Source organism: Melanotaenia boesemani, chromosome 1, assembly GCF_017639745.1.
Source record: "Melanotaenia boesemani isolate fMelBoe1 chromosome 1, fMelBoe1.pri, whole genome shotgun sequence".
Taxonomy (NCBI): Eukaryota; Metazoa; Chordata; class Actinopteri; order Atheriniformes; family Melanotaeniidae; genus Melanotaenia; species Melanotaenia boesemani.
In genome coordinates this window covers 11,951,420-11,964,202 of record NC_055682.1, presented here as the reverse complement: position 1 = coordinate 11,964,202, position 12,783 = coordinate 11,951,420, and the positions used below count along the sequence as shown (strand labels likewise).

The following is a 12,783-nucleotide window of genomic DNA, read 5'->3' as shown; positions in this document are numbered from 1 at the left end:
TTTTCTGAGGTGATAAACGATGAAGATCATCTCTGGAGCACACGTCTTGTTGGGCCTTTACTAGAAATACTTTGCGCTTTCTGGAGGTATCTAGCTCCACCTGCTGTTCAAACTATAAACTACAGATTTCCTGTCCTTAATACTGACTGCATATTGACCACAACAGATCGTATCCATCTTTGAAAAAGTAGTTTATTATTTTATCAGTACTGAGTACCTTAACCCTTTTTCATTAAAGAGAATCAGATTTTGAATCATACAGTGGTTTTTACTCCAGTTTGGAGAGCAACCCATCAAGATAAATGGACCTTTGTGAAATTAATTAAATTGTACTCACAGGATAAAATGATGAAAATGTTTCAGATTTAACATGTCATTGCGTGGATGATGGAATTGCTCCCACATTCAACAACAATCTGTGAACCAAAATAAAGCAGCCTGCCAGTCCACAGCATTTCAACACATCAGAGTGTACACTTCTACGCGGTTGTGTATTTTGGTTTGGACTTTTCTCTCCTGCTGACAGACCAAACATGTTACATAAACAAGCACAAAGTGTCTACTGGTTAGTAAAACAAACTGTGTGCTGAGCCTGAGCAGGCCTCAAACTCATGCTGAGAAACTGCAGCTTTGACAAAATGCAGCAAGAAATGTTTGATCTCTGTTTATGTCATCACACGAATACATAAATGAGTCCAGTACATATTTTCCAACATGATAATGTGCATTTAAGCTTTATTTTAACAGGGATTCTTATTCAGTGAAACATTAAAACACACTGAACAAACTAACCCCTCCTCCTTCTTACTATGATTAGTATGTGGAGAAATGTCCAGTACAAAATTAAGATCAGAACTAAACCCTAATAGCAAGATAACAGAAGAAAAAAGTCTTTTGGATATGTTCACAGGCTTAAAGACTGAGACTTTTAAAGTTTCCTTCTATGAATAAAAAAAAAAAAAAAACACATCATTATGTGGTGTATATTTTCATTTAATGCCACCAAAAATTGTAGCTTGTTGCACATCTTAGGAGTTGTTTCAATAAAGTAAAAAGCTCACTTACAGGCAGTCACAAGCTAAATTTAGCTTTAAATTTAAGTTTAGCTTTATGTACATAGCAGTTCAGTATTTACATTTTGTCGATATCAGTTTTAAAATTTTCTTTTGTCATTATCAATATACCTAGTGTGATATTCAATAAATGGGGGGAAAAAAACCCAGAAGAAAAATAAAAAAACTGCTACAGAGTAAATACTCTTTAGGTAGTGACCCAAAAGTCAAAAGATAATTTAGATTTAAACGAGTTGCTATCTGTGATCATTTAGCAGATTCATGTCTATCAAAACAAATAGTTCCAGCACAGAATAATAAAAGACAAGCACTAATCCAGCAAATAGCAAGTAAATACTGTACATCATGAAGCTATGATTATAGTTGCACTATAAGAATTTGCAAAATCAAATACACCAGTGCAAATTTCTGCCAAAAACATGCATACTCTGTCATCTGTACAGCAACATTTCAAGGCTTTCTGCGTCTGTGGAAAAACAAATCAAAATATGAATAAACTGTACACGATAAAGAGTGCATACAGATTCTTTATGCTTACTTTTGATACCCGTGGCTTGAACTTGTGCCTGTTAGGGGAGTGGGAGCCTAATGAAATGAAAACGTAAAAAAAAATTAATAAAAAGAAGAAAAAATTAAATGAAAGTTTGATTCAAATGCACGGTTAATACCATCAATGTTATAGTTGATTAAGAATCAATGAATCAGTGTTTACCCTGTTTTCTACATCTTCTATTTGAACCGGTCCCTCAGCAGATCCTGATCGCCTCTTGCGACTAAAAAGAATGAAGTAAAAAAAAAAAAAAGTTTCATTAGGTCTTTGGATACCATTTCATAAAAACTGGGTGACAAATTAGCTGGAATTTCCATTTATTTACATTACACAAACAGCCTTGCTCACCTTCAACTCTGCTCAAGTACCGTAAAACTACTCTACCCAGTGGCAATATTTTACACTGTAATACAGCCGTATGGCAAACCAAATTCTGGAGAGAAGGAAATCACACATATCCTTTTACAAGTCAAAGAATCGATATGCTACATCTCTAAGTGGTACCAGATAGCAGGGCTTTGTTGAACAGTTTATAATGTGCTGCTATGGTACCAGACTGCTCGTCCTGCCAAGTAATGGATCTCTTTTTTTAGGTTTGTCACGAAGCTTTGTTGGAAACTGGCATTGATACAACAGAGTTCTAGATAGAAGCTTATTTGCTTATGATGCATCTTTTACCACATTTCAAAAGAATAAACAGAAGAAAAAAAGAATTATCTCCAAGAAAATAAACATCTTTTCTGACCATGAGACAAGTGTATTTGTTTTTTTTTAAACATTTGGACATTTTGTCCACATAAAACTGCCATTTTTCAAGCACATTTTTTCCCAAACTGATTCCCACAGTGAATAAATCTGAAAATATCAGTTTTGTTTCTATGTTTAAAAGTCATATGCATCTTTCCTGACCCTATGACACCATAGCTTCACTTCTCCCCTACCAACCATGCACAAACCTGAAACACAGATTCAACGGTGGAATACAGTTCGAGCTGCAGAAGCTACAAAGCATGAGATAACTTTTACAGCTAAATCTGTTAAGGAAATAAATACAATCCACAAAAAGTTTCCTTTTCAGCTAGATTTTCCAACATTTCATATCTCTAATATTTAGATCTCGCACTGAAATCTACAAGTTGTAGAATAAATACAAAATTCTGACAAAAATTTGAGAATTGTTATCATTTTAAAATATGCATCAAAAAAGTATTATATACCACAATAAAATCAGAAAAATGTATTAATCCCAGAGGATATTGTGTAAAAGAAAAACCACTGTTGAATTAAAATGACAACATCTAACAAATTAAACCAATTTTATGACATTCAACCTTACTTAAACCATTAAAACAGCTCACAGGTAAAAAAAAAATGGACCTGCATGTACTCTTCATCACATCTCTTTCTTTGTGTTTTTTTTTTTAAAACAAAAGAGGATGTGTTATACAAAAGGAGTAAAAGCTGGAATCATGGGTTGTATTTCTCAGGCACTCTCATCCATCTCGAACACTGAAAACAAAGGTCTTGTGGGGAAAAATTAAAGAGGTAAGAGTGGCCTCTCAGTCTATTAAGAATGGAAAGTGAGAGGCTTTGTTGATAAGAGCATCGATACGTTGCTATTTCTTTACAACACAAGTAGTTTTGTCTACTGTATAAACTTATGAAGTGGCACATATTTATAATAAATTTATATATATATATATATATATATATATATATAAAGAAAGATAAAATTAAAGTAAATTTATGATTTAAACAATAAAGAACGTTTGATCTGATAACTACTTTGACCAATAATCAGTGGATCCCCAAATTACTTCACTTTGTATTCTGATAGACTTAATATCATAGCACACTGCCAAAAAGATATTTAAAATATTTTCAGATGGTTTATAAATGACTTCATATTGATCTGCAAGAACATATACATATACATATACATAACATACACACAAGAACATATGCTACTTGGCAAATACTGTACCTTGCTGTTGGGCACTCTTGTTTTAGTGTCTCAATGTCAGTAAACTGCACAGCTTGTCCTCCGCCTCTGGTCTTAAAAACATTTCCCTGTGAAAGTTTAAAAAGGAACACAACATCACCAACTAAATCAACAGAGAAATAGGAGGTGTCCCATTAACAGCCACATCGGGAACTCGGTGTGAAATCAGACTGAAAGTGATTGTGTCAAATTGTCATATTCAGACATCTCAAACTAAAATAGTTTTTACCTTGATCAGTTTGGTCTCAATCTCCCCGTCAGAGGCAAGCTCTTGATGTCTAAGCACATACTTGTGGCATTTAGACAGAGCTTTCTCGTTCGGGGTCGAAACCTTGATTGCATTGGGTATGATTGGCTGCATTACAGTGTCTAGGTCCAAATTAGAAGGTGGTTTGTGGTCTACCCATTTCTCACCACCCGCAGAGTGCGAGCGCCTGTGCGTTGGATGAACTGGAGGAACCGTCTGGTGATCCCAAAGTGAGAAACACAAACCAGGAAATTATTCATGTGACACCATTTAAAAATGGCCGTGTTAGTACTGAAGGGTGATTTCCAATGTTAGATTGTAGCAAACACAAATGCATAACTGGAAGTCACAAATGGATTTTTTTTTTTTGTATTCCTATGTAGTCTCCAATTACATCCAAAACAAGGACCTTCCAGTAATACATGGTTTTATGCACCAAGATTGCAAAGCAGTGACAGAATTAACATGCAAAGGAGTACAAAACATAACAGAGGTAATCTAAGAATGCAAAACTACATGCGAAGCCTTAGATGCAAGATATTCCCATAACAAAAGAGACTATGCTGAAATACAGTATGCATGTTATTTTACACTGATTCATGGTGCAAGAGTACATACTTTAAACTGTACAAGCTAAAGTGAAACTATCATTGGGAATATGTTTTGCTACTTTCATGCTGATAATGTCAAAGTTAAAGTGGCAGCAGTAGTTCAGAAGTCTGGAATCTGCACACGCTAACAGATGGCAATGATGATGCCTATATGCTGCTGTGGGAGAACCCAAGCAAAAGCAAGAGCACCTAAGATTGATATCCAACTGCAACATCTTATTCTATAGCAAAGGCTGCTCAGTTAAGTGATTTTAAACCCCATTAGGTTAATTTATATATTAGGGAAAAAAAAGAGTCAATTAAGTTACTCTTTTTTCATTTAACACTTGCTTAAAGTGAAACATTTAAAATGTTTTTGAAACCTATGTATACGATTACATCATTGGTGCCTTACCACTTGTCAGGGTTTCCAGTTTTAATGGGCTTTGTTTTTCTATTCATGCAGACAATTACGGTTGTTTTGTCAGTTTAAATGATGCTACTGAAATGTTAAGCTACAAGAAGCTATTCTATAGCAGTGAGCAGGCAAAAAAGAGAACACTCATAAGGTTTAATATGCAAGTCAAGAGAATCTAAAGGCGTGACAGCTCAATCTGCCATACTGTCAGGAAAGGCGAAACACTATTCTGTGATGCTTCTACTTGATGCATTTCTAAACAAACACACATCTAATGACAGGATTACGAGTGCAGATCTACATCAAAGCAAGACTAGTACTGCAGGCTTTCAAAGAACTAAACATTTTCTTAATGACATCTAGATACTAACACACACTAACCCTTGTGCCTGCTTCTAGGTCTAGTCCATAGACAAGAGTTGGAGCAGGTGCTTTAACATCTGGGGCCCAGCGCTGGCCTCTCCTGCGCCCCACACTGCTGGTAATGTGGCATGGGATAGGAGTCCGACTCCTGTGCTGGGGAGTCCCAGGGTACCTAGACTGGCTACCTGAGTCTACAGGGAACCTCTGCTCCCACTCAGAGATGCAGGAGGCTACTGAAGGATAGGGTGAACAGGAGGTGGAGGAGGAAGGGTAATGGTCCTGAACTGCCCTAAAACTGGCTGGACTTTGATGGGAAGGAGTCAAGTCCTGCAGAGTGATGAGGGAATGGGGCCAGGTATAGTGAACGTTAGAGGCTGCAGATCAACATAAATACATAATAAACAGCACCAATATTATTAACAGCATGCAAAATTCCCAAATAAGTAGTTAAGAAAGGGATGAGGTGGACATTGGTGGAACAGACAGTATTGTTGAATAAACAGCTTACAGAAAGTGGAGATGGTGAGGCAGACCACTTCTGGGCTATGTTACGATCTCTCTCTCTGGAAGGTCTCTCTGGCTTCTCAGGCCGCTCGGTGGGACAGCTGCCGCTCTCTGTCAGTATGACTTTGAGCTGCTTCAGCTTCTCATCCTTCACCCACAACTTGTTCTGCATCTCAAGCTCCTTGGCATTTACTCGTCTCTCCTAATAAAAAAACATCAAAAGGAAATGAGTCTTATTAATAAATCATATACTGGATCAAACATTTCTAGTTTTTCATCAATAGAAGGCATAATGTTAATGTACAATTTCACACGTGAAAGTTTGGGAAGGGAATTATAGAAAAGTGAGTAAAATTTTTGAATAAACACAAATTGGAAAAGCTAAAAAAACATTTAATTACAATGTTACTAATAATTAGGTGTTACCAAACAGCGAGGCACTTAGAAACACTACGTACACACTCCTTCTCCCACTTCAGTCGGGTGTCTGTCACCATGCCATGCATACGCTGCTCCATTTGCCTCCTTTCTGATAACTCTTTCTGTAGTCTCTGCTCCTGGGTGTCCAGCTCCTGCTGAAGTGAGCGTTTGTCCTGTTCGTACATGTCCGTTGTTTTCTGCAGGATATCAATCTGAGGAGGAGGAGGACCACAAGTTGCAGAGGGATGAGCAAACAAAAGCATCTCTACAAAAACAAAATTAGCAGGAGAGTTTTTTTTCCACCCCCCCAAATTATTGAAAATGTAGAAAGGAGACAACACCTTGTACTCCAGTGTCTTGGATTTTTTCCCCAATCGTTCGATCTCTGTTTTCTGATTGAGGATGACTTTATCCTTCTCGCTCAGTTTGCTTTGTTGATCATGAAGGAAGGTCTCCTTTGCACTGAGTTGACCGTCAAGCTGCTGAAGCACAGACTTCAGTGTATTGGCTGTAAAAGACATGGATGTAAACCATTTGGCTTGAAATGGTTTTTTCAGGTACAACCTTGGTTGTTTGTGCAGAACTCACAAAACACCAGATCAAAAAACAAACAAAAACAACCCTTATATTTCATCTAATGCATCAGTTCTGCACTGACTACATTACTGTAGTGCTCTATACATCAAACTATTGTTTGTGGTGTAAATAAAAGGAAATTACCAGTTTGATTAAACTGTTCCATCATCATCTGACGGATACAGTGACGTTTGTGCAGGACCTCAATCAGGCGGGGCAACGTCTGATCATCAGCTGGGTCCACCAGCTCACAGGCAGGCAGAGGTGGAAAGCTTTCTATGAGCTGGTTCAGCAGAAGTTGGCCATCTACAGAGTAAATAAGATATATTAGAGTCAATCCTGTGTATTAGTTAATAAAGCTATATTGCTCTTTTAGTCTGGGTCATGACATCCAGACTATTATGAGGACGAAGGAACATAAAAACGATATGGGATACTTATGATGAGAGCTTGATAATAGAACATTGATCTAAGCAGTACAGACTTTAGGTGATTCACCTGCATTATAAGGAGCTCCTCTTTCCTCCAGGCAGCGTGACAGCTCATCTTTAAACACCTGGTTTCTGTGTCTGCGTCCTGCTGCAAGGCCACAGATTGGTCGATCCACTGGCCGAGCCACCTCAACCTCCTGGGTCATCTCTGCAAAGCGCATCACGAGCTGCAACACACACAATGGAAAAATATTTTAAATAGTTTTAAGTAGCTAGTGGTACATCAAACATAATGCAGAAATTCTGAAACTCCTTTGCAAAGGATAATGTAGAATATATATTAATAAGAAATGAGTTTATATTTCAGCCATTCTGCTACCCAGTTCCATAATCTCACCATGGTTTCTTCATAATCTTCAGCCTTTGGATTGACACACACAATCATCCTGACTTTTCCTTCTCCATCAAAGTAGTTTTTAAAAAGATGGGTTACTTTTGAGTCCCTATATGGCACCATCTGGAAGAAAACAGAGACTGTGAAACTGCACTGCTTGAAAAATGACCACTTAAAACAACAAAGGTTACACTACAGAGAAGTAAAGCAGAGAAATGTTGATGCAATGATGGTCTGGTGATAAAATACCAACCTTATTAGTTCCACACATCTGGTTTTCCCGCAGGACTTCTATACATGTACGCAGCGTCATCAAAGACTGGTTAATATTACCTGTAAACGAGACATTACTGGAAAGGTTTAGTGCTTGAACAAATGTTATTAGTTAAAAAAAAAAAATAAAAAAATATATATATATATATATATATATATATATAACTTTAAGGATGGAGAGATAGAAAATGCACCATAATCTAACCTGCTTCCCGGAGACGGCTTCCCTCTGCTCCGGTTCTGCTGGTGCGCTCACTGCCTGCAAGGTCAACCAGACACAACTGGCTGACATTCACTTGGTTTTTGTCCTGTTTAAATGGTAAATTTACAGACATTACATTTCTAGTCTTGTTGACCAGTCAATAGGCTTTACACCATAAATTGAGCTCTCCCATTCACACACACAATTATTATCATTAATATTATCTGAATTCCAAGTCCACCACCGATCCTTTCCATCTTTTGCTTTTACCTATAATTATGTACTCTTCCTATTTGTTGCAGCTTAGTTTCACCGAATAAACATCTTTTAAAAAAGTTGTTTTTCCCCACCAAAACATAAAATATAAAATTTTTTTAATATACAGTTTGAAGCTGCATATCACCTGGAGTATGTGGTCACCATCAGCATCAAGTGGTGCTTGAGCCAGCTTCACTGTAAAAACACTATGAGAGCGACTGGATTCACGGTTGAGCTGAGTGTTTGCAATCCTTCTTTTCTTTTGTCCTGGACAAACAATAAAAGCAAAATCTTTGATACTTAACAATAACAACTAATATTGAACAGTTACAACAGCTTAGTCAAATTAATTGTGCTTATAAAGGCTGATGGAAAGCAATCTGGGTTAAGGTGGTACATTTTTTTGCTGTTAGTTGCTAAAACCTACTTTTGTGACACTAACAATCATTCCTACAATGTTTATATCAGGGGTGTCCAGCTCCGGTCCTCAAGGGCCACAATCCTGCAGGTTTTTGTTGTGTCCCTGCTCCAAAACCACCTGACTCAAATTTATGAGTCATTGTGCAAAACCTAATAGGCTGTTGGATCTATTTCATTTGAGTCAGGTGTGTTGAAGCAGGACACATTGGAAAATCTGCAGGACAGCGGCCATCGAGGACCCGCTTTGGGCACCCCTGCTTTATATCCTGATATGGTCGGTTTGCAATAAACATGAGAGTAGGTGCCTAATATGAGAGCCCATTTATTAACATTTTGTGAGAAACCCTGAACATAAAATAAATGAGATCACCTACCTTTCCAAAAGACTTCAAAAGCCTCCTCTGTAGATTTAACTTCAACTTCTGTGCAGCCAGCTACATACATGTTGTGATTTTGATCTTCTCGAAGAATCTTGGATTGAAGTGGTCTAAAATGTGTTGACAGAAACAATCAATGCACAAAAACATAACACAGCAGAGTCAAGCAGCAAAAGATAAGGACTTGATGTAAGTGTCAATGTTAGAATAAAATGCACACTAGTGACAAAAATGTACATTCAGGGGGACACAGTACATGCACACTGGGTTCGCACAGAAGCAAAAGCCATTCGGGAACATAATTTGTCTTCACACCAGGGAGCAAAGCCTTAAATATAACAGCTACCAAAATGTCAAGTACTCCAGTTAGTAATCTACACATTTATAGGGCTCTGGATTAATGGCATGGAAACAATGACCTACATGACATATCAGCTACAGCCAAGACTAGTAATAAACAGAGCAAAGAGTCGATCTCCATTTTACTGCACACATACATGAACTCTTTGTTTTGTACAGGTGTACCTCCATCAAGCCACCTACATGAAGAGGAATTTGAGGGATAGAAAAAAAACAAAAAACAAAAAACAACCCAGAAAGGACTTACAGCAGTATAAAGCAATGAACTTCTCCATCGTGAACAAAGAAGCCACAATGTACATCCTGATACTTACCAATCATTTGTGGTATTTAATTTATAGAGAAGCTGTCAAATTCCATTTGCAGACAAGCAATCGTCTCTAATACAAAAGGCTCCAGAAAAAACTCAAATACAAAACAACTCTTTCACAGGCTTCAGCTGAAATGTGTAAATCAACATGCATAGATCAGTACTCCTGTCTCTTACTTTGGTCTGATTGGGTCAAATGGAGCATCTTCAAGAAGATCATAGATATAGTTGTTGTAGATCTCAATGTAGGACACAAATACGCTGTAACAACAGTCTTCATCGATGCTCTCAGATTTACACGCCTCCTCTGGGCTGATCATATCTGCAAACTCTGGGTCAGGCTTCTGTCTACAAATAAAAGTAAAGAAATTTTACAAACAACCTAAAGTTGTGCTTTAAACTCAGCTCATACTAGAGCATGAAAATGATAGAAATTAAACAGAAAAGGAAAGATATTCATAACTACCTGGATGACGGTGTTTTGGGTACTGCCTGCTGACTGTCTCGCTTCTGTCTCTCGAGGAGAGCATCAACTTGGTCCTGGATCTCTATTCCGTTTTTGTCATCCGTTTTCAAAACCTGACAAGGATGTAAACATTTCAAACAGAAATCTCATTTCTCCGATATTTTTGAAGATATCAACTGGAGGAGGAATGAGTGAAAGTCTTACAAATCTTTTGGCCTGAAAAGGTCCAATGCTGTTGAAAAGCATGTCCAGAGCGCGGGGGAGAAGGCCACCGTCCCCAGGAGAGCCAGTCATGGTGTAGGTTTTACCGCTTCCAGTAACACCATATGTAAAAAGAAGACCTGTAAACACAACCAGTAAAGGAATTAAACTTTTAAAATATTTTCTTCATTACTCTGCACTGTGGACAACATAAAATGACAAGGCTCAAAACGTTAACTCACTTACCATTTTTACAATGAATGAGGTCCTCTACCAGTGGCTTGGCAACATCCCCAAATAGCTCCATTTGAGTGGTATTGATACCAAATACCTTTTTATAGGAGTACTGTGTCTAAAGGATAAACAACATAAAGAGCATTCAGTAAATTAATTAATCATAATAAATACATTTTGTTGAATAACGCTGTATAAATTGTGTAAAGAGTAATTACTATGGCAACATAATGAGCTTTTTAACTTTTCAGGAAGTTACATTTCTACTAAATATGCATTAAAAATAAAGACAACACTTGAAGTAAAATGAAAACACACTTTTTTTCATTTGTTTCTTTAGAAGACAGCTCTTTTTTGAGGAATTACCTAACTCAATAGTGGGTGAATTAATCACTCTACAGTCAGATACCTTGTTAAGCAGAGGGGGGCAGCACACTTACCTCCTTGTATTCTCCATTGCGGTTAGCTTTCAGGCCATCAGGAGCATGCAGCTGAATTGTGGTACTGCTGATCATTTCAATGCAACATTCCTCATCTTCGGTGCCAAGTGGACGTATACGGCAGTAAACCTGGAGTAATTACATTTTTTAATCAGTTCTAGGCTATTTAAAAAAAATACATAATTTGTAGACCTATAGTTCCTGAGAAATCTGTGTAAAAAGTATTATAATCTATGGATAATTATTTGATCTCTGAATATTGAAAACAAGTTTAATAAGTCCAAGAGGCAACAAGTGCAACTAGGCTCGTAGCTTTCCTAGGAATTTAGTTCATATTAAAAACATAATTAGTTAACAATTAACAACTCCCACAGGAAAGTTTGTCGTTTTCGAAAGCAAACAACTTAAAGTAATTATCACAAAATCTTAGGAATATTTTTCTTTCATACACATAACTTACAGCTACAACCCTCATCTGAACACAACAATATCTGAAGAACTAAAAGATCAGAGAATTATACTTTTCTACGCCATATTTTAAAAACAGCTGACTTTATCACTTCACATCTTAAACAAATTGTTGTAAGAATCTTGCAAAACATACATTTGGAAAATGAAGTTTTCCTTTGCCATTTATGCGAAAGTTCCTCCCGTTTTATGATTATTAAGTAAATCATGTTCACTTACTCCCACAGGATCTTTCTCCGTGTTGGATGCCTTCTTTGGGGCAGGCCTCCGAGGAGTTTTCCATTTTCTGTGATGAATCAATATTTAGACATTTCATTACATTTGTTTGAGCGTTTAGGACTAAACAAAAAAGTTCCACACAAACTTACAATTAATTTAAAGCCATGATAGTAAAGGTTATATCAAACGGCAGAGATGTACAGCGAAAAAATGTAGGGGGTTAAATATCTAAAGTATAACTTTATATCCGTGTATGGATTCATTCAATTACTCTAACTACGTTAGCTCGTGTGCCACAGTCAGCTAAAGTCTGAATTATTCATCTGCCACATTAAGCTAGCCATAATTCCACAACTTTTGATAAATAAATATCTTGTTATGTCTTGTTAAGGAGTAATGTTGGGCTCATTTGTGCAAATTAAGCAGTTTATAACAGTTATTTTGCTTCCCGGCGATAAGCTAACCATATGTAGCTAACCTGTCTTCCGAAGTCACCTGCCAATTCTTCCTTTACTGCACAAACGTTAGCAAACTTTAATTACCACAACAAATATGACTAACGTAAGTCTTTAATTGGCATCCAATTAGCTGTAAATATATTAAATACTTATTAACACAAGTAAAAGAGGTAACACTGACCCTGCTCTTTGCATTGTTTGTGTTATCGCCTCACAGCTGCTCGTAGAAGCGCCTCTTCTCCTGGATTTCAAATATTCCCCCTATTGAAACGTTATTCCAACAGTCATATACTTCAACCAATCACAGCGCAGACGGGGCACCGTGAACCGGAAAACCCGCCTCCACTGTGTAGTGGTCCCGGAAATGAAAACACTTTATCGCAGAGAGAGATTTTTTTTTTCTTTCTTTCTTTCTTTCTTTCTTTCTTTCTTTCTTTCTTTCTTTCTTTCTTTCTTTCTTTCTTTCTTTCTTTCTTTCTTTCTTTCTTTCTTTCCGTCTGTTAGCATCACAACTCAAAAATAATGGATG

General features: G+C 37.1%; 1 protein-coding gene across 6 annotated transcripts; it reads right to left on the bottom strand.

The window, feature by feature from the left end:
- Positions 1-975: 975 nt before the first annotated feature.
- On the bottom strand, positions 976-12,532 carry LOC121655297 (kinesin-like protein KIF23). Of its 6 annotated transcripts, XM_042009900.1 has the most exons (24): positions 12,436-12,532; positions 11,797-11,863; positions 11,110-11,238; positions 10,682-10,787; positions 10,439-10,575; positions 10,235-10,347; positions 9,946-10,116; positions 9,596-9,637; positions 9,096-9,208; positions 8,447-8,568; positions 8,047-8,149; positions 7,822-7,901; positions 7,572-7,691; positions 7,242-7,401; positions 6,888-7,049; positions 6,509-6,675; positions 6,206-6,379; positions 5,752-5,949; positions 5,262-5,570; positions 3,855-4,088; positions 3,608-3,693; positions 1,786-1,846; positions 1,612-1,658; positions 976-1,539 (listed from the first exon to the last, which is right to left on the bottom strand). In XM_042009900.1, the coding sequence occupies exons 1-24, from the start codon at positions 12,447-12,449 to the stop codon at positions 1,524-1,526; spliced, it is 2,931 nt and encodes a 976-aa protein (XP_041865834.1). In that variant the 5' UTR covers positions 12,450-12,532; the 3' UTR covers positions 976-1,523. The 6 variants fall into 6 exon arrangements, with proteins under 6 accessions (XP_041865834.1, XP_041865975.1, XP_041866057.1 ...); XM_042010041.1 differs by lacking the exon at positions 3,855-4,088; XM_042010123.1 differs by lacking the exon at positions 5,262-5,570.
- Positions 12,533-12,783: the final 251 nt, after the last annotated feature.